Source organism: Budorcas taxicolor, chromosome 5 (assembly GCF_023091745.1).
Source record: "Budorcas taxicolor isolate Tak-1 chromosome 5, Takin1.1, whole genome shotgun sequence".
NCBI classification, from domain to species: domain Eukaryota; kingdom Metazoa; phylum Chordata; class Mammalia; order Artiodactyla; family Bovidae; genus Budorcas; species Budorcas taxicolor.
This window is the reverse complement of record NC_068914.1, coordinates 134,964,962-134,987,781: the sequence shown is the minus strand read 5'-3', so window position 1 is coordinate 134,987,781 and position 22,820 is coordinate 134,964,962. Positions and strand designations below refer to the sequence as shown.

Genomic DNA, 22,820 nt, shown 5'->3' with positions numbered 1-22,820 from the left:
CACAGATTAAAAATATTTCCATTAGAAGACCAATGTATTCTATATCTGAAGTCAGATCTCTGTTTTTATTAATAAATATTTATTGAGTAAAACTACTCTATTAGATATAAGTGAATAAATGATCTCTGCTCTTGATATCACACTGACTAGCCTAAATGAGTAAAGAAAAGAGAATGTGATAAAGCTGGGGAAAGTGGGTGGATAGAGGTGGAAAGGATGGAGAAAGGAACATGTAGAAAAGGTGAGAGAGTGTGAGGAAATACAGTTCAGTATAGTGGTGGCACAGTGGTAAAGCATCTGCCTACAATGCAGGAGATATGGGAGATCTGGGCTTGATCCCTGGGTCAGGAAGACCCTCTGGAGAAGGAAATGGCAACCCACTCTGGTATTCTTGCCTGAAAAATCCCATAGACAGAGGAGCCCTGTGGGCTACAGTCCATAGGGTTGCAAAGAGTCAGACACTACTTAGTGACTGAGCATGCATGCACAGGAAGAAGTAGCAAATCAAGGGAAAAGAAAATGCATTTGGTTGTGTACTTTGGGGGTTTTAATTATCTTTAGAATAGTCAAGGAAGCCAATAAAAAGATATTTCGATGTAGTGAAGTAGAGGGCTGAGGCTCAAGAGACAGAATGGAGATAAAACTGTAGATTTGCAAATCATTTAATGTCTATTTTAAAAAATATTTATGTAATTATTCATTTATTTATTTGGCTACTCCAGGTCTTAGTTGTGGCATGTGAACTCTCAGCTGCACCATGTGGGACCTAGTTCCTTGACCAGTTATCGAACCTGGGTTCCCTGCATCGGGAGTTCAGAGTCTTACCCCTAGACCACCAGGGAATATAGAAGCCACCAAGGGGAATAACATTACCCAGAAAGAACTTGTTAGAACAATGAGAGAAATGAGCCATTTCCTTCTCCAGGGGATCTTCCCGACCCAGGGATCGAACCCAGGTCTCCTGCATTGCAGGCAGACGCTTTACCGTCTGAGCCACCAGGGAAGCCCTTGAAGTGAAGGACACTAGAAGTGAAGTTATAAGGAAAATGAAAAGGAGCCTAAAAAAAAGTGTAAGAAGAGATGGCAGGACAAATGGAAGAAAAACTGGGACAACAAGGAAGCAAGTGAAAGAGAATTTTTCACTAAAAATGGAGTAGCTATATATATATATATATATACATAATATATATATATATATATATATATATAAAGGGCCAAGAAAATCTCCATTGGATTGATTTAGGGGGGAAAAAGACCTTAAACAAGAGAAATGATGGTAAGAGCATTTTCAAAGTTCGATTAATGACAGAAACCTGAGTGTGGTAGATGATAAAGTGAGAGGAAGTTGAAGTGGAATCAGTGTGAGTACTGACAGCTCTTCCCGTAAGTTTGTGTCAAAGAGGAGAAAAATAACAGGACTTGAAAGGGACATTAATGACAAGAAATTGTTTTTGTATGAGTATACTTTGCATGGTTTGAGAAATTTTATAACTCATCTGGGATAGCATGTCAGTGTAAAAGCTGTCCTACGCTTCCACACTGAGAAAACTTTGACGTTTTTTTAAACTTGTCTAGTGGGAAAACAGGATACTGAAAACTGAAACTGAAAGTCACTCAGTCGTGTCCGACTCTTTGCGACCCTGTGGACTGTAGAGTCCATGGAATTCTCCACGCCAGAATACTGGAGTGGGTAACCCTTCGCTTCTCCAGGGGATCTTCCCAACCCAGAAATCGAACTGCGATCTCCTGCGTTGTAGGCAGATTCTTTACCAACTGAGCTATCAGGGAAGCCCTAAATGGAAAGTGAGTGAAGTGAGCGAGTGAAAGTTGCTCAGTCGTGTCCGACTGTTTGTAACCCCATAGACTATACAGTTCATGGAATTCTCCAGGCCAGAATACTGGAGTGGGTTGCCTTTCCCTTCTCCAGGGGATCTTCCCAACCCAGGGATTGAACCCAGGTCTCCTGCATTGCAGGTGGATTCTTTACCAGCTGAACCACAAGGGAAGCCCAGGAAAAATAAGATGGTACCAGCTAAATTGGGTCCTTAATGTTTCTGTCCAAGTTAATATTGTGATGGCAATTACTCCTTATGGACATATTAATCGTCCTTCTCTCTCTTTCTGGAATAAAACTTGGAAAGAATGGAAACGGTGAAGGAAAAATTTATCTAGGAATAACTGTTAGGGCTATAGTCTTTTCATGCTTTATGTATAGTGTGGCCACCCTTGCAGTTACTTTTAAATAAAGTGAAGTCGCTCAGTCGTGTCCGACTCTTTGTGACCCCTTGGACTGTAGCCCACCAAGCTCCTCCATCCATGGGATTCTCCAGGCAAGAATACTGGAGTGGGTTGCCATTTGCTTCTCCAGGGGATCCTCCCAACCCAGGGATCGAACCCAGGTCTCCTGCATTGCAGGCAGAGGCTTTAACCTCTTAGCCACCAGGGAAGCCCTACTTTTAAATAAGATGCTATTAATAAAATGGACAGAAAAGTAAACATCATAAAAAGAGAAATATGGTTGTAAAATGAAGGGAAATAGCCATACTTGATTCTTGAGGGAGAGAAAGAAAGAGGGAGGAATGGAAGAGGAAGGAAGGAAGGAAGCAAGAATGAGAGGGAAGGAGGGAGGGAAAGGAGCAAGGAAGAAAAAGACTATAGACTGGGATATTCTACAAGGTTCTTGAGGAGAAAGGTATAGAATCTGGGACACTGAAGGACATGAGCAGCATTCAATGGTGTTTTAGTTTGCAAGGGCTGCCATAACAAAGTATCATACACTGGGTGACTTAAAACAACAGAAATGCATTGCACCGAAGTTCTTGAAGCTATGAATGAACACCTGAAATCAACGTGTCACAGGGTTGATTTCTTCTGACAGGTGTAAAGGAAGAATTTATCCCAGGCTCTCACCATGGATTGTAGATGATAGATGGACCTCTCCTCCCTGTCTCTCCACACCATCTTTGCAGCATGAAATATGTCTAAATTTCCCCTTTTTATAAAGACACCAGTCATATCAGATGAGAGGTCCACCCTCCACCATATGACCTCATCCTAACTTAACTAATTATATCTGCTGCTAACTCACTTCAGTCGTGTCCGACTCTGTGTGACCCCATAGACGGCAGCCCACCAGGCTCCCCCGTCTCTGGGATTCTCCAGGCAAAAATACTGGAGTGGGTTGTCATTTCCTTCTCCAATAATCATATCTACAGTTACCTTATTTCCAAAGAAGTTCACATTCTGAGCTACTGTGGGTTAGGATTTCAACATTTGGGGGGAGGGTGCAATTCAACTTAGAATAGATGGGAAGAGAGACAGATCTTCCCTTGGAGAAGGAAGAAAAGAGAAAATATGACTTTGTGCATCTGTAGATTTTTCAGCAGGAAATTCAGAAATCTCCATCTGCCTTTTGTTTTTCTCTAGAGTGCAGACAAAATCACCAGGAAAGGAGTCACAATTGGAAGTTTAAGTTTCTGGAAAAGTTTAAAAGAGCCATTGCACAGAACAAGGCTAGCTGGGGAGAATGGAGAATGTCAGGCAGCTTTGCAGCTAATATGGCATCAGCTTACTCCTTGGAAGGAAAGTTTTGACCAACCTAGATAGCATATTCAAAAGCAGAGATATTACTTTGCCAACAAAGGTCCATCTAGTCAAGGCTATGGTTTTTCTAGTGGTCATGTATGGATGTGAGAGTTGGACTGTGAAGAAAGCTGAGTGCCGAAGAATTGATGCCCTTGAACTGTGGTGTTGGAGAAGACTCTTGAGAGTCCCTTGAACTGCAAGGAGATCCAGCCAGTCAATCCTAAAGGAGATCAGTCCTGGGTGTTCATTGGAGGGACTGATGCTAAAGCTGAAACTCCAATACTTTGGCCACCTCATGCAAAGAGTTGACTCATTGGAAAAGATCCTGATGCTGGGAGGGATTGGGGGCAGGAGGAGAAGGGGATGACAGAGGATGAGATGGCTGGATGGCATCACCAACTCGATGGACATGAGTTTGAGTGAACTCTGGGAGTTGGTGATGGACACGGAGGCCTGGCATGCTACGATTCATGGGGTCTCAAAGAGTTGGACGCGACTGAGCGACTGAACTGAACTGAACTATGGTAGTCAAAAGCAATAATCAGTTATGTAGTGGTGCCCTTCAGATAAAAATATAGGAAAGGCTGCTTTGCTTAAAACAATAAATACATTTATATTTTAAAAATAAATAAATAAAGATGTACCTTCTATGGAAAAAAAAATATGTGTCAATATAATGGCTTAAAACAAAATGCCTGTCAATGTCACTAAGGACAAGTTATTCTGATTCATCAGTTAGCCCATTTAATTGGAGTCCAGGTTAAATGTCAGTTTGTTTGTGATCATCTCAGTTTAAAAGAGAAGCACACTCACATCTTTGTAGTAAAATTGCACAGAACTAGAATTTCTGCTGAAGCATTCAATACAATGTTTTCTCCACTAATCAGACTGTGTTCTAATACAGAGGTCACCTTTTGCATCTTTCTCTTTCTAAATATCCCCTAACATTCCATAATGCTTAGAGCTTAGTGAGCATTTCTAGAACTGAACCCTGAAGAGCAATGGTTTTTCACTGAGTGTCTGTGTCCTACTGAGAGTAATTTTTCTCCAAAAGCTTTGTCCAACAGTACACATTTTCTAGAAAAAGGACATGCGAGATTGATGCATAATTGTGAAGTTCAAGAATGTAAACATTGTGGTGAGCTCTAAAAGCAGTGTACACCTGAGCCTCTTAAAGAAATATAAAATAGCCAGATTCTAATCTCATGAGAGATTAGCTTAATTTAGTGAAAAATTACAGCATTGACTTAATAGACTTCCTAGTATATTTTGCCTATTTATGGAATCTATAAATATAGATATATCTATAAATAAAACAGGCATCTACAAATATTCTATATTTAGGTCAGTGTTTTCAGAGACTAAGAAACAGGAATGATAAATAAATGTATAAAATGAAAAAATATATTTTGTCTTATTTTTCAGAGTGATTGTGTACTTAGCTTTTTCCTCTCTGAGCCTGTGGAACAAGCAGTGAAAGAATCATCAGCTGTGGACCTAGGTAAGTAATTTTATCATTATTACCATGTACAATTATTGAGTTTCAATATAATTGTGAGGCTTCCCCAGTGGCTCAGTGGTAAAGAATCTACCTGCCAGTTCAGGAGACCCAGGTTCAATTCCTGGATTGGGAAGATCCCCTGGAGGAGGAAATGGCAACCCACTCCAGTATTTTTGCCTGAAGAATCCCTATGGAAAGAGGAGCCTGGTGGGCTACAGGCCATGGGGTCACAGAATCAGACACAACTGAGCATGTATGTACAACTATTGAGTTTCAACTGTATAAAAAATCAGAACTATATTTTGTTAACTTTCAAATTAAAATATTTTTAACAATAAGGCTTTCATAGTCTTTTCAATCCATTTTCAAAGCTTTTTAACCCCTTAGAATATGTTTATCAAGTTAAATTAAACCCAGGTGTGTTTGTCTAATTATACTAATTCCATGCTATCCCACTATTAACTTACTTCAGTTAACTGTGCTTTGAGGTGGAATTGCATTTCAGAGAGAGGGGTCCTGGTTTCCCCTGCATGTAAATCTTACAGTTTACTCAACATCTTAGAAAACAACAAAAATAAATATTGGGCAATAATAATGACCATGAATTATCTAGCAGTTTCATACTTATCTTTTAAAGCTCAATAATTATTCCACTTTCTTCATGAAGTCTTATTTTATTATCAGGATCCTAAACTAGCCCAGCACAATTATCTACCCTATTCTCTGCCAAATGTGTGTTAATTCTAATTAATTTTTCAATCATCTCACCTAGATTGGCAAAGACTTTTTAAATATCCTATCAATCTAAAGCACTCTTTAAAGTAATTCCATTGCCAGTGGCCATCTAACACTGATACTGGTTATTATCTCACACAAGATTTGCAAACTCATAATTGGCTAGACCTCACCCCCACCCCCACCCCAAACTTCCCTTTGCAACTACCAGTCTTCCTTTTGTCCACATCCACCTTTGTATTCTCTTCCTTTAAGATTAGGCCCATCTGCTCGTCACCTCTCTCTGTACCTGATATCCTAGTTACTTACCCCTTATGTGTACACTTCTCTATAGCCAGATCAGGTCTTAGAGTGTGATTGTTTACTGTTACATATTTATTTTTGGGTCTGCCTTGTTTCTCTTGTTAGGCTGAAAGTAACTTTCAGTCAAGCACTCACTTCCCCATTATATGCACTGCTCTATAGTAACAAATCCTAAATTAATATATGATAATTAAATCACTTTTATTGCCCCTGCATTTTATTCATGTAAGTAATGTTATCCTCTAAGATGCTCTGCTTTTATAGTTAAACCATAAACAGTATTGAGTAAGGTAATTTCTTACATTTCATAGCATGTATCTAAAGAAGAATGATGTCCACAAAATAAAATATTTTTAGAGACTGAGACAGAACTGTGTTTGAGCATCTCCTGTGGAGGTGCAGGTCAGCAGTGGACTGCCACTGGGACAGGGGCTCTGGGTGCAGCAGACTTGGGTATGGCATAAGCCCTCTTGGAGGAAGTCGCCATTAACCCCATCACAGAGCTGCCAAAACTTACACAGTACTGGGAAATAGACTCTTGGAGGGCAAAAACAGAAGCTTGTACACCAGGACCCAGGAGAAAGGAGCAGTGACCCCACAAGAGACTGACCCAGATTTGCCTGTGAGTGTCCAGGAGTGTCTGGCAGAGGCATGGCTTGGTGGTAGCCTGCTGCAGGGCTGGGGGCACTGAGTGTAGCAGTACTTGCATGGGATCTTTTGAAGGAGGTCACCGTTATCTTCATTACCTCCACCATAGTTTAGCCCCAGGCTGTGACGGCCGGCGCACTCAGCGCAAGCGGCTGTGACTGCCGGCGCGCTCTCAGCGTGGCTGAGAGGAGCTACCCCACGTCTGAGGTCAGGGGCGGCAGCCGGGAGGAGCCACCCCGCATATGAGGTCAGGGCAATGGTCTGGAGGAGCCACCCTGTATACGAGGCCAGGGTCAGTGGCCGGAGGAGCCACCCCGCGTCCGAGGCCAGGGACGGCACCCGGGAAGATCAACCCACATCCAAGGAGTGGTGGCTGCACTGGCGCAGGACAGCCTAGAGGAGCTATCCCACGTTGAAGGTCAGGAAGGGCGGCGGTGAGGAGATACCCTTCATCCAAGGTAAGGAGCAGTGGCTATGCTTGGCTGGAACAGCCTTGAAGAGATACCGCACGCCCAAGGTAAGAGAAACCCAAGTAAAATGGTAGGTGTTGCAAGAGGGCATCAGAGGGCAGACACACTGAAACCATACTCACAGAAAACTAGTCAATCTAATCACACTAGGACCATAGCCTTGTTTAATTCAGTGAAACCAAGCTATGCCCGTGGGGCAACCCAAGATGGGTGGGTCATGGTGGAGAGGTCTGACAGAATGTGGTCCACTGGAGAAGGGAATGGCAAACCACTTCAGTATTCTTGCCTTGAGAACCCCATGAACAGTATGAAGGCAAAATAATAGGATACTGAATGAGGAACTCCCCAGGTCAGTAGGTGCCCAATATGCTACTGAAGATCAGTGGAGAAATAACTCCAGAAAGAAAGAAGGGATGGAGCCAAAGCAAAAACAATACCCAGCTGTGGATGTGACTGGTGATAGAAACAAAGTCCGATGCTGTAAAGAGCAATATTGCATGGGAACCTGGAATGTCAGGTCCATGAATCAAGGCAAATGGGAAGTGGTCAAACAAGAGATGGCAAGGGTGAACGTCGACATTCTAGGAATCAGCGAACTAATGGACTGGAATAGGCGAATTTAACTCAAATGACCATTATATCAACTACTGTGGGCAGGAATCCCTCAGAAGAAATGGAGTAGCCATCCCGGTCAGCAAAAGAGACTGAAATGCAATACTTGGATGCAATCTCAAAAACAATAGAATGATCTCTGTACATTTCCAAGGCAAACCATTCAATATCACAGTTATCCAAGTCTATGCCCCAACCAGTAACACTGAAGAAGCTGAAGTTGAACGGTTTTATGAAGACCTACAAGACCTTGTAGAACTAACACCCAAAAAAGATGTCCTTTTCATTATAGGGGACTGGAATGCAAAAGTAGGAAGTCAAGAAACACCTGGAGTAACAGGCAAATTTGGCCTTGGAATGTGGAATGAAGCAGAACAAAGACTAATAGAGTTTTGCCAAGAAAATGCACTGGTCATAGCAAACACCCTCTTCCAACAACACAAGAGAAGACTCTACACATGGACATCACCAGATGGTCAACACCGAAATCAGACTGATTATATTCTTTGCAGCCAAAGATGGAGAAGCTCTATACAGTCAACAAAAACAAGACCGGGAGCTGACTATGGCTCAGATCATGAACTCCTTATTACCAAATTCAGACTTAAATTGAAGAAAGTAGGGGAAACCGCTAGACCATTTAGGTATGACCTAAATCAAATCCCTTATGATTATACAGTGGAAGTGAGAAATAGATTTAAGGGCCTAGATCTGATCTAGATAGAGTGCCTGATGAACTATGGACTGAGGTTCGTGACATTGTATAGGAGACAGGGCTCAAGACCATCCCCATGGAAACGAAATGCAAAAAAGCAAAATGGCTGTCTGGGGAGGCCTTGCAAATGGCTGTGAAAAGAAGAGAAGCGAAAAGCAAAGGAGGAAAGGAAAGATATAAGCATCTGAATGCAGAGTTCCAAAGAATAGCAAAAAGAGATAGGAAAGCCTTCTTCAGTGATCAGTGCAAAGAAATAGAGGAAAACAACAGAATGGGAAAGACTAGAGATCTCTTCAAGAAAATTAGAGATACCAAGGGAACATTTCATGCAAAGATGGGCCTGATAAAGGACAGAAATGGTCTGGACCTCACAGAAGCAGAAGATATTAGAAGAGATGGCAAGAATACACAGAAGAACTGTACAAAAAATATCTTCATGACCGAGATAATCATGACGGTGTGATCACTCGTCTAGAGCCAGACATCCTGGAATGTGAAGTCAAGTGGGCCTTAGAAAGCATCGCTATGAACAAAGCTAGTGGAGGTGATGGAATTCCGGTTGAGCTGTTTCAAATCCTGAAAGGTGCTGCTGTGAAAGTGCTGCACTCAATATGCCAGCAAATTTGGAAAACTCAGCAGTGGCCACAGGACTGGAAAAGGTCAGTTTTCATTCCAATCCCAAAGAAAGGCAATACCAAAGAATGCTCAAACTACCGCACAATTGCACTTATCTCACATGCTAGTAAAGTAATGCTCAAAATTCTCCAAGCCAGGCTTCAGCAATACGTGAACTGTGAACTCCCTGATGTTCAAGCTGGTTTTAGAAAAGGCAGAGGAACCAGAGATCAAATGGCCAACATCTGCTGGATCATGGAAAAAGCAAGAGAGTTCCAGAAAAACATCTATTTCTGCTTTATTGATTATGCCAAAGCCTTTGACTGTGTGGATCACAATAAACTGTGGAAAATTCTTCAAGAGATGGGAATACCAGACCACCTGACCTGCCTCCTGACAAATCTGTATGCAGGTCAGGAAGCAACAGTTAGAACTGGACATGGAACAACAGACTGGTTCCAAATAGGAAAAGGAGTATGTCAAGGCTGTATATTGTCACCCTGCTTATTTAACTTATATGCAGAACACATCATGAGAAAAGCTGGGCTGGAAGAAACACAAGCCAGAATCAAGATTGCCGGGAGAAATATCAACCACCTCAGATATGCAGATGACACCACCCTTATGGCAGAAAGTGAAGAGGAACTAAAAAGCTTCTTGATGAAAGTGAAAGTGGAGAGTGAAAAAGTTGGCCTAAAGCTCAACATTCAGAAAATGAAGATCATGGCATCCGGTCCCATCACTTCATGGGAAATAGATGGGGAAACAGTGGAAACAGTGTCCGACTTTATTTTGGGGGGCTCCAAAATCATGGCAGGTGGTGATTGCAGCCATGAAATTAAAAGACGCTTCCTCCTTGGAAGAAAAGTTTGACCAACCTAGATAGTATATTCAAAAGCAGAGACATTACTTTGCGGACTAAGGTCCATCTAGTCAAGGCTATGGTTTTTCCTGTGGTCATGTATGGATGTAAGAGTTGGACTGTGAAGAAGGCTGAGCGCCAAAGAATTGACGCTTTTGAACTGTGTTGTTGGAGAAGGCTCTTGAGAGTCCCTTGGACTGCAAGGAGATGCAACCAGCTCATCCTAAAGGAGATTAGTCCTGGGTGTTCTTTGGAAGGAATGATGCTGAAGCTGAAGCTCCGGTACTTTGGCCACCTCATGCGAAAAGTTGACTCATGAAAACTCAGTCACGACTGAGTGACTGAACTGAACTGAACTGATTGTCATAATTTATAAATATTCTCTAAAAAATCAGTATTAGCTGGGGAGATTTTTACAGTCATTATTTTTAAACTTGAATTAACCAGATTAAAAAAACCAATAATAAGAAAGTAGCCAATTTCTAGAGAAGCTAAACTTTTTTAAAAAGCTGCTAGTTTAGCCTCTATTTTGTCACTAAAGCCCTTAAAGAAAATTCTTTCTTTGCGTTTCAAAACATAAACTATTGGTACTATCAAGTTTTTTATTTTGGTGATTATTATTTGTCTATAAGTGTTTTAAAGTACATACACACACACACAAATAGGGTTCTTATTGTAAAAACTAATTTGGTTGTTTCAGAATTCTTTTTTTTTTTCTGGTTTGCTTACTTCTTCAGTTCAGTTCAGTCGCTCACTCGTGTCCGACTCTTTGGGACCCCATGAGTCGCAGCACGCCAGGCCTCCCTGTCCATCACCAACTCCTGGAGTTCACTCAGACTCACGTCCATTGAGTCAGTGATGCCATCCTGCCATCTCATCCTCTGTCGTCCCCTTCTCCTCCTACCCGCAATCCCTCCCAGCATCAGAGTCTTTTCCAATGAGTCAACTCTTCTCATGAGGTGGCCGAAGTACTGGAGTTTCAGCTTTAGCATCATTCCTTCCAAAGAAATCCCAGGACTTCTTACTACATCATATGATACTCAAGACTTTTTCGTCAGTGATAATGGACAAAAGTTTTGGTTCTGAATATTTTTGAAGACAAACTGCCTATTATGTTACAACAGCAGGACTGCATATTTTAAGCAAGATATGCAAATCACTGAAACAAAGAAGAATTAGCAGGAAGTTGTTCCTTTTTGTATTCTTTAAATTATTTCGTCTTTCTTATTCTGAATTCTGAATACTTTTGTCACAGAATATCAGTTGATTCCAAAAAAGAAGCACACTATTAAGGACACTTCTTGTCAGTCATTTGAAACTTTGAGTTGTTAAATAATTAGAGGATAAATTTATTCCGTGTATTAAAGTAATGGTTAAATAGGATGACCTGAAGCAAAAATCCCAGACTTCACTATTTTACTACCCCTACTAAAGAACTGCAGATGACACCTCCCTTATGGCAGAAAGTGAAGAGGAACTAAAAAGCCTCTTGATGAAAGTGAAAGAGGAGAGTGAAAAAGTTGGCTTAAACCTCAACATTCAGAAAACGAAGATCATGGCATCTGGTCCCATCACTTCGTGGGAAATAGATGGGGAAACAGTGTCACACTTTACCTTTTTGGGCTCCAAAATTACTGCAGATGGTGACTACAGCCATGAAATTAAAGACACTTACTCCTGGAAGAAAAGTTATGACCAACCTAGATAGCATATTGAAAAGCAGAGACATTACTCTGCCAGCAAAGGTCCGTTTAGTCAAGGCTATGGTTTTTCCAGTGGTCATGTATGGATGTGAGAGTTGGACTGTGAAGAAAGCTGAGCACTGAAGAATTGATGCTTTGAACTGTGGTGTTGGAGAAGACTCTTGAGAATCCCTTGGACTGCAAGGAGATCCAACCAGTCCATTCTAAAGATCAGTCCTGGTTGTTCTTCGGAAGGAATGATGCTAAAGCTGAAACTCCAGTACTTTGCCCACCTCATGCGAAGAGTTGACTTATTGGAAAAGACCCTGATGCTGGGAGGGATTAGGGGCAGGAGGAAAAGAGGAAGACAGAGGATGAGATGGCAGGATGGCATCACTGACTCGATGGACGTGAGTCTGAGTGAACTCCGGGAGTTGGTGATGGACAGGGAGGCCTGGTGTGCTGCAATTCATGGGGTTGCAAAGTGTCGGACACGACTGAGCGACTGAACTGAACTCAGCTGAACTAAGGAACTGAGAGTGGATTGCAGTAACTTAGCACAGCACATCTGGACACCTATGTATCTAGGCACAAGACTTGTAAAGATCACATTAGTAATCACTTGTAGTCCTACCGCTGCCATTACTGACTATCTAAACATGCTTTGGTAGAACAACAGAAAGTGCCAACCAAGTATACTCTCTCCTTTAGTTAACCCTTTTTCTTGGCTTCTCATTGCCTTTAGGCAGAGCCAACTTCCTGGGCTTATAACCTATGCAGTCGTACAAAGTACAGTACTTAAAACAATCCTATACTTGGTTTAATATTCTGTTGTCACTGTCTTGAAATTCTTAATAAAAAGTTTTTTGTAGAAAAGAACTCTGAATTTTCACCTTGCATTTTTATTTCAATGAGTCCCACAAATTATGTATGTGGCTGGCCCAACTTTTTGGGAAAAATCAGAATTCTCCTGGTGCATCTCAGCAGAATCTGGTACCCACCAATTTCCCTTTCCAGTCAAATATCAGGTCCTTCCCAAACTTGACTCTTGTCTTTTTCCAATTCTTCAACTAAGACCAGACCCTCAGTACCTCACAGATGCAATTTTCTCTGCCTAGATTTCTTGATTCCTGTTCCATCTTCCCCATCATTATTTGCATCCTTCAGATCTCATCTCATTGCCTTTACTATAGAGTCCTATATAATGTTTTTTCCTCAAAACACATATTGCAATGATAACTATGCTATGTGCTTCTTTGCAGACTAAAAATCCATGAAGACACAAGCCATGTGTATCTGGCTTACCATTGTAAACCCAGTGCTGAGCAAAGTGCCTTGTCTCCTCTAGATACTCCATAAAGAATTCCTGAATAAACGACTGACAATAAAAGACAAGAGAGAAGAAACCAAAATCCAAATTTAAGCTCCTTCTCTCGCACTCACCATTTTATGTGGAAAAATCCCAGCACAAGGAATTTAAAGGTTCCCAACCACTAGATTTCTCCTGAAGTATCACCAGGGGGGAAAAAAAAATCTGTAAATTATCATGTTTAATATTATAGGCACCAGACTTAACCAAGGCACTAACCAGAAAGTTGCTGAATTTTATCTTGTATATTCTTTAATTCTCTAATGACAGACTCTGTGTATTCCCCACAAATTAATACAGCCACCATGCCAAGTAATACTTCTACAAAAATAAAAATTATCCACCTTCCACCAGTACACAGCTCTGATACACAGAAGACAGATTTTTGTCACAATGCAGAAATAATAATGTAGGTAATGGACTAGAACATGATCAAAGACAACAGTTGCCAGAGTTAAGAGGATGAAATAATGAGCATCTTTAGATGTCATTGATAATTATAAATGATTACAAAGAGAAACTTTCAATCATTACCTTACGTCACTACTTTCCCTTTGAGATGTTAATTTAAAAGGAAGCCACACAGTCTCTATGGCAAGGTCTCTCTGGTTAATGTTGTAGCTGCTTGTTCTGGCAAAGCCCACACCAATTATCTATAGGTTGAAGTATGTTACCCATGCAAGTGTGCTTAGTCACTCAGTCATGGCCGACTTTTTGTGACCTCCCTGGACTGTAGCCGCCAGGCTCCTCAGTCCGTGGGATTTCCCAGGCAGGAATACTGGAGTGGTTTGCCATTTCCTATTCCAGGAGATCTTCTCAACCCGGGTATCAAACCCAAGTCTACACCATTGGCAGGTGGATTCTTTACCACTAAGCCACTGGGGTATTGTTTTTGCTTTGGCTCCATCCCTACATTCTTTCTGGAGTTATTTCTCCACTGATCTTCAGTAGCATATTGGGCACCTAATAACCCGGGGAGTTCCTCTTTTGGTATCCTATCATTTTGCCTTTTAATACTATTCATGGGGTTCTCAAGGCAAGAATACTGAAGTGGCTTGCCATTCCCTTCTCCAGTGGACCACATTCTGTCAGACCTCTCCACCATGACCCACCCGTCTTGGGTTGCCCCTCGAGCATGGCTTGGTTTCACTGAGTTAACAAGGCTGTGGTCCTAGTGTGATTAGATTGATTAGTTTTCTGTGAGTATGGTTTCAGTGTGTCTGCCTTCTGATGCCCTCTTGCAACACTTACGATCTTACTTGGGTTTCTCTTACCTTGGCGTGGGGTATCTCTTCACAGCTGTTCCAGCAAAGCACACCTGCTGCTCCTTATCTTGGATGAGGGTATCTCCTTACCGCCACCATTCCTGACCTTCAACATGGGATAGCTCCTCTAGGCCCTCCTGTGCTGTGCAGCCACCACTCCTCGGGTTGCTAGGCAAATTGGAAGTGGTCAAACAAGAGATGGCAAGGGTGAACGTCGACATTTTAGGAATCAGAGAACTAAAATGGACTGGAATGGGTGAATTTAACTCAGATGACCATTACATCTACTACTGCGGGCAGGAATCCCTCAGAAGAAATGGAGTAGCCATCATGGTCAACAAAAGAGTTCGAAATGTAGTACTCAGATGCAATCTCAAAAACAACAGAATGATCTCTGTTCGTCTCCAAGGCAAACCATTCAATATCACAGTTATCCAAGTCTATGTCCCAACCAGTAACACTGAAGAAACTGAAGTTGAATGGCTTTATGAACAACTATAGGACCTTTTAGAACTAACACCCAAAAAAAATGTCCTTTTCATTATACGGGACTGGAATGCAAAAGTAGGAAGTCAAGAAACACCTGTAGTAACAGGCAAATTTGGCCTTGGAATGCAGAATGAAGCAGGGCAAAGACTAACAGAGTTTTGCCAAGAAAATGCACTGGTCATAGCAAACACCCTCTTCCAACAACACAAGAGAAGACTCTACACATGGACATCACCAGATGGTCAACACCGAAATCAGATTGATTATATTCTTTGCAGCCAAAGATGGAGAAGCTCTATACAGTCAACAAAAACAAGACCGGGAGCTGACTGTGACTCATATCATGAACTCCTTATTACCAAATTCAGACTTAAACTGAAGAAAGTAGGGAAAACCGCTAGACCATTTAGGTATGACCTAAATCAAATCCCTCATGATTATACAGTGGAAGTGAGAAATAGATTTAAGGGTCTAGATCTGATAGATAGAGTGCCTGATGAACTATGGACTGAGGTTCGTGACATTGTACAGGAGACAGGGATCAAGACCATCCCCATGGGAAAGAAATGCAAAAAAGCAAAATGGCTGTCTGGGGAGGCCTTACAAATGGCTGTGAAAAGAAGAGAGGCGAAAAGGAAAGATATAAGCATCTGAATGCAGAGTTCCAAAGAATAGCAAGAAGAGATAAGAAAGCCTTCTTCAGCAATCAATGCAAAGAAATAGAGGAAAACAACAGAATGGGAAAGACTAGAGATCTCTTCAAGAAAATTAGAGATACCAAGGGAACATTTCATGCAAAGATGGGCTCGATAAGGGACACAAAGGTCTGGACCTAACAGAAGCAGAAGATATTAAGAAGAGGTGGCAAGACTACACGGAAGAACTGTACAAAAAGAGATCTTCACAAACCAGATAATCATGACGGTGTGATCACTCGTCTAGAGCCAGACATCCTGGAATGTGAAGTCAAGTGGGCCTTAGAAAGCATCACTATGAACAAAGCTGGTGAAGGTGACGGAATTCCAGTTGAGCTATTTCAAATCCTGAAAGATGATGCTGAGAAAGTGCTGCACTCAATATGCCAGCAAATTTGGAAAACTCAGCAGTGGCCACAGGACTGGAAAGGGTCAGTTTTCATTCCAATCCCAAAGAAAGGCAATGCCAAAGAATGCTCAAACTACCACACAATTGCACTCATCTCACATGCTAGTAAAGTAATGCTCAAAATTCTCCAAGCCAGGCTTCAGCAATACGTGAACTGTGAACTCCCTGATGTTCAAGCTGTTTTTAGAAAAGGCAGAGGAACCAGAGATCAAATGGCCAACATCCACTGAATCATGGAAAAAGCAAGATAGTTCCAGAAAAACATCTATTTCTGCTTTATTGACTATGCCAAAGCCTTTGACTGTGTGGATCACAATAAACTGTGGAAAATTCTGAAAGAAAGGGGAATACCAGACCACCTAACCTGCCTCTTGAGAAATCTGTATGCAGGTCAGGAAGCAACAGTTAGAACTGGACATGAAACAACAGACTGGTTCCAAATAGGAAAAGGAGTATGTCAAGGCTGTATATTGTCACCCTGGTTATTTAACTTCTATGCAGAGTACATCATGAGAAATGCTGGACTGGAAGAAACACAAGCTGGAATCAAGATTGCTGGGAGAAATATCAACCACCTCAGATATGCAGATGACACCACCCTTATGGCAGAAAGTGAAGAGGGACTAAAAAGCCTCTTGATGAAAGTGAAAGAGGAGAGTGAAAAAGTTGGCTTAAAGCTCAACATTCAGAAAACGAAGATCATGGCATCTGGTCCCATCACTTCATAGGAAATAGATGGGAAAACAATGGAAACAGTGTCAGACTTTATTTTAGGGGGGCTCCAAAATCACTGCAGATGGTGACTGCAGCCATGAAATTAAAAGATGCTTATTCCTTGGAAGAAAAGTTATGACCAACCTAGATAGTATATTCAAAAGTAGAGACATTACTTTGCGGACTAAGGTCCATCTAGTCAAGGCTATGGTTTTTCCTGTGGTCATGTATGGATGTGAGAGTTGGACTGTGAAGAAGGCTGACCGCCGAAGAATTGATGCGTTTGAACTGTGGTGTTGGAGAAGACTCTTGAGAGTCCCTTGGACTGCAAGGAGGTCCAACCAGTCCATTCTGAAGGAGATCAGCCCTGGGATTACTTTGGAAGGAATGATGCCAAAGCTGAAGCTCCAGTACTTTGGCCACCTTATGCGAAGAGTTGACTCATTGGAAAAGACTCTGATGCTGGGAGGGACTTGGGGCAGGAGGAGGAGGGACGACAGAGGATGAGATGGCTGGATGGCATCACTGACTCAATGGACGTGAGTCTGAGTGAACTCCGGGAGATGGTGATTGACAGGGAGGCCTGGCGTGCTGCGATTCATGGAGTCGCAAAGAGTCGGACACGACTGAGCGACTGAACTGAACTGAAGCCACTGGGGAAGTCCATGTTACCCAAGTTTTGAATTTAAATTTTATTGATATGGGAGGACAAGAGGTGAAGGGATAGCTAGGATTGTTTGTAAATACTTATACTGTTTTTGAAATTTTCCACTGAATACTTTAAAGTATACATTTTGCTACAATATATCATATAATCTCATGTTTTTATTTTTATTTTATTTTTTTATTTAAATTTTTAATTAGAAGATTATTTTAGATAGACTTCCCTGATGAGAAGGTGGTTCAGCCAGTCAAGAATCTGCCTACAGTATGGGAGACCTGGGTTTGATCCCCTGCAGAAGGGAATGGCAACCTACTTCAGTATTCTTGTCTGGAGAATCCCATGTACAGAGGAGCTTGGCCACCTACAGTCCATGGGGTTGGAAAGCTTTAAAATATACACTTTTCTATAGCATCTCATATAATCTCATGTAATTAGAAGATTATTTTTGACTGTTGCTTGTGGATGATATTGGAAGGAAAAGATGAAAAATAGATGAGAAATGACTTTCTCTAATACCTCATGTCTAATAGCTCTGTGTCAAAAGATATCACTTAAAGTGTAACAAATCAAGCAATAAAAAATCTTAGCGTACGTAATATTAGTGTTAGAAAAACACTGAGAAAGATCACAACATTGAATATAATTGGGCGGTAGATCAAAGTAGATGAGAAAGATCATCACACTAGTTTTATCTTTGCTTCTATTAGGAAAGAAGTATTGTCAAAATAAATAAAAGCCTAAGAATATTAAATAAAATAGCCACTAGAACAAAAATTAAAACTTCTATAAATATCATAAGTACATAAAGCAAATTACTTTGTGAAACACTTTCTTTAAAAATCAGTTAAAAGTTATATTTCTTTTTTAATGTGTTAAAATAATTTAATTCTCCTTTTACATTTCCATCCATGTGAGCCAACAGAGTCAAGAATGCATACTTCGCAATATTTACCTGTTTTGAGACATTCAAGTCAATTTCAGATGGCAAAAGTAGAATTCAGTCACTAATGACATGTTTAAAAATATATATTTTTTTAAAAAATGTTTTTACAAGATAAAAAGTAATCTTCCACAATGCAATAAATTGCAGATCACTGAAATTTTAACTCTTTAGATGATTTCATTTCAGTTTTTGGCTTAAAAATCTAGAGACAATTGAAAGGAAAAAGCATTGGCAGAATTTCTATCCATTTTTAAGTTTCTCTTTTTTGTTTTGACTATTTGTTACACTGTTTAAAGATGTTAAGGATGAAGGTGCTCTTGCATGACTGGTGGCCTTTAGATGATCAAAAAGTTTATTCCTGGATGGAAATTCACTGTGGCAGGTTGTACAGCTGATAAGCACATCACTCATTGTCTGTGGTTCAGCAGGTACTCTGACAGACTTTTTAGTATCTTTGGCTTTCTTTCCTTTGGGTTTGGAAACAGTTCTAGCCTCAGTTTTTGGGTCATAGCACAGTTCCACAGTGTCTGTGACCCCAACATTTTCTTGGAGACTATCTTCCAATTCTTTGGTACTGTTTTCTTTAGGTTAGTATCTTCCGGGTCAACGTTTACTCCTTCTCCAGTTCCATTTTCATTGAAAGTATCATCACAGTTCTGTGCTGGTTTCTGTTTCTTTTTCTTCTGTTTTTTAGAAAGCTTTTGTTTTGGCGCCTCCTCCATTTCTTCCTCGGAATTCGCATTCAGCCTGTTTTCACCAGTTTGAAGTCCTGAAAAATTTGCTTCCTCCTCCTCCTCCAACTATTGTTTTAACAAGGCAGCCATTTCCCAACGCTTCTTTGATTTTTCATGATTCCTCAGAGCCTTTTCGGTCTTGAAAGTCTTGCGTCGTGGGCCTCGTCGCTGTCCTTACCGTCCTGTCCGTCTCTGAGCTCCTCCGGTTCTTCCGTTTAATCTTCACCTGATCCATCTCCAAATTGCTTTTCATACTGCGCGTCCATCTCCCTGAGCTCCTTCTCCGAGTCAGCCACTGCCATCCAGCTCTGCTGTCTGTACTGCTCTGCCAGTTTGGCCTGTTTCAGCTTCTGCTGCCGCCTCATCGCCTCGGCTTTCCTCGCCTTCTCTGCATTTTCTTCTTCCACAAGCTTTCAATGAGCCTGCACTCTTCTATCCCTTTTTTGGATGAAAGCAATCTGCTGATGGACAAGTTCATTTTCTTTCCTTCTTCTTTCCTCACTTTTCCTCGCTTTTTCTTTTGTTTTCTTTTTCCATGCCTTGTTTCTCGCAGCCGTTTGAAGCCTGCTGTGTATTATATTTTTTCCAAGAAAAATTCTGAGTGCAGAAACTCTGCGGGTAAGCATAGAATGGTGGACTGCCATATCATAGTCACTCTGGGAGTCTCCAAAAGTTGGGAAGTCTTCCATGTCCTCTTCTAAAGCAGATTCTAGTTCTTCCTTTGCAATCATGTCAAAGTCATTACAGTACACCATATAAAAGCCCTTTTCATCATCGTCATAACCAGAGTAGCAGGTCACAGTGAAATAGTGAAGCAAATCTAAGCTGTCATCTTGATACACTCCATCATGTCCACCTTTCACCAGAGCTTCTCTATGATTATCGTACCACGCTCCTTCCTGAGGGTCACTCAACACATCATACGCCGCTTGGATTAGTTTAAATTGTTCGGCTGCTTCTGCGACATTATCCAGATTTTTTTCCGGGTGCCATTTCTGAGCCAGCTTCCGATAGGCCTTCTTGAGCTCCTTCTCGCTGGCGTGGCGCCACACCCCCAGCGCTTCGTAGTGACAATTCATCGCCCGATAGAGCAGGGGCCTCCCGCTGGCCGAAGTGGTGGCTGCGGCCCTAGTGGGCCTCTCCTGTGGCGGGAGCCCGGTGCCCGCACCGGGCCAGCCAGTGAGTGCAGCGGCGGCACGGGCTATTTGTAAAGAAGCCTCCTGCCACTACAGGAGACGAAGTAAACATGGGTTCAGTCCCTGGGTGAGGAAGATTCCCTGAGTAGGAAATGTCAACCCACTCCAGTCTTCTTGCCTGGAAAATTCCATGGACTGAGGAGCGTGGTGGGCTGTAGTCCATGGAGTCACCAAAGAATTGGACACGACTGAGCAACTGAGCACACGCATATTAGGCAATGCAAGAACATGGAAATCAAAAGTCACAATCATATCTAAAAGCAAATGCGATTTAGTCCCAGAAGACTTGAATCAAACAGGAATAGAACTTTAGACTATAACAAGTACAATTATGAATAAAGATATAAGCAACTGCTGCAACATGTATAAAATTATGGTACAAGGAGAAATACACAAAAACAAACCAGTAATAGGATATTCTAATTTATTTCTCTTGATTTTAGAAAGATTGAGTAGAAAAAAATAAGCTATACATAGAAAAACTAAATAGTAACATTAATGAGGCAAACTGTAATTTATATCAAACTCTTATTCTGAAAATAGAGAATATATCTTCAAGAGCTCATAGAATACTCATGAAAATAGATTATATATTAAGTCACAAAGGAAATTAATTTCAATAAATCCTCAAAAGTAGAAATCACCTAAGACATATTCCCTGATCATGAGACAATACAGTGAGACACCCATGGAAAAGTTCATAAACCTAAAAGATACTTAAGTTTGAAGGTTTAAAAAATTAAGTTCTCTTGAACAACTTTTGGGTCAGAGGGCTTACATATCAAAATTACAAAACTTACAAAGAATAGCAATAATGAAAAACCACATCTCAGAAAACTACAAGAGAAAGATAAAGCAGTACTCAGAGGGAAATTGGAATAATTAGAATAAAAGCCAAAAAACAAACCAAAGGAAGACAAAGAGAAAAAATGGATAAAGGTAAAAGTATATAAGAATATATTTTTATATTTTATGTAAATGTATAAAAAGCTTTTCACTATTGAATATGATATTAGTTGTCAGCATGTCCTAAATGAATTTTATTATGTCCAAGAAGATATGTGGGCTTCCCAGGTGGTGCATTTGGTAAAGAATCCATCTGCCAATGCAGGAGATGCAAGAGAGGGTTCAATTCCTGGGTTGGGAAGATCCCCTGGAGGAGGAAATGGCAATCCACTCCAGTATTCTTGTCTGGGAAATCCCATGGACAGAGGAGACTGGCGGGCTACAGTCTGTGAGGTTGCAAAGAGTCAGACACAACTGAGCATGAAGATATATTCCCTGTGTATTCACTTTGATGACAGTTTTCATCATGAATAAATGTTGCATTTTGTGAAATGTTTTTTCTGCATCTATTAAGATGCTCATGTAATTATTATCCTTCCTTTTGTTAACGTAGTATATCACATCGATGGATTTGTCAAATTGAACCATCCTTGTGTCCCTAGAATAAAACCAACTTGATCATGGTGTATGATCCTTTTTGTATATTGTTGAATCACTTTTCTAGTATGTTATTAAGGATTTTTACATATATAGTCATCAAAGAAATTGGCCTATAATTTTCCTTTATTGTAGTGCCTTTGTCCGGTTTTGGTATCAGGGTGGCCTAATAGAATAAACTTGGGAGTTTCTGTCCTCTTCAATTTTTTGGAATAGTTTGAGAAGGATAGGCATTAGTCCTTCTTTATATGTTTTGTAAAATTCCCCTGTGTAGTCATCCAGTCTTGGACTTTCGTTTGCTGGGAGTTTTTAAATTACAAATGCAGTTTCACCACTGGTGATTGGTTTGTTCAAATTATCTATTTTTCTTGACTCAATCTTGACATACTGTATGTTTCTAGAAATCTGTCCATTTCTTTTAGGTTATCCAATTAATTGGCCTCTGACTCATGGTAGTATTTTATGATTTTTTTTTTTTTTTATATCTCTATGGTATCAGTATGTATCTCTATGGTATCTCCTCTTTCAGTTCTTATTTTATTTGGGTCCTATCTTTTCTTCTTGGTGAGCCTGGATAAATGTTTATCAATTTTATCTTTTCAAAAAACTAACTCTTGGTTTCATTGATCACTCATGCTTTCTTCTGTATCAATCTGCTATTCATTCCTTCTAGTGTGTTTTTTTTATTTAGGCTATTGAATTCTTCATTTCTGATTGAGTCTTTTTTATATTTTCTAGTTCTTTGTAAATTTTTCACTGTGTTCATCTATTCTTTACCCTAATTCAGTTAACATTTTGACTGCCAGTGCTTTGAATTCTTTATTTCTGTTTCATTATCTGCTTTTTCAAGGGTTTTCTCTTGCTCTTTCAACTGAGAGCATTTCTTCTGTCTTTTCATTTTGCTTAACTTTCTCTTACTCCATGAATTTAGTGTGAAACAGTTGCCTGTTGCAGTCTTGAAGGGGTGTTCTTACGTGGGAACATCCCTATTCAGACTGCACACACTCAGTGATTTAATGGGAGAGCTGGATTTGACATGGGTGCAAATCACATCTTAGTCAGGGTGTGATGACAGCTATCCCCTTGGTAGGGAGTAAAACTGGAAATGGAAGGGCTGGAGCTGGAGTTAAGTGCTAAAAAATGGCAAGTTCCTTTTTAAAATGGTTTTACT

General features: G+C 40.7%; 1 protein-coding gene across 1 annotated transcript in view; it reads left to right on the top strand.

Moving 5' to 3' along the window:
• The window catches only part of PIK3C2G (phosphatidylinositol-4-phosphate 3-kinase catalytic subunit type 2 gamma), a 444,386-nt gene that overhangs the window by 376,122 nt on the left and 45,444 nt on the right, over positions 1 to 22,820 (top strand). Inside the window, exon 29 of the mRNA XM_052640675.1 lies at positions 5,011 to 5,086. Coding sequence (XP_052496635.1) covers positions 5,011 to 5,086 — 76 coding nt within the window. The remainder of the gene's footprint in view (positions 1 to 5,010; positions 5,087 to 22,820) is intronic.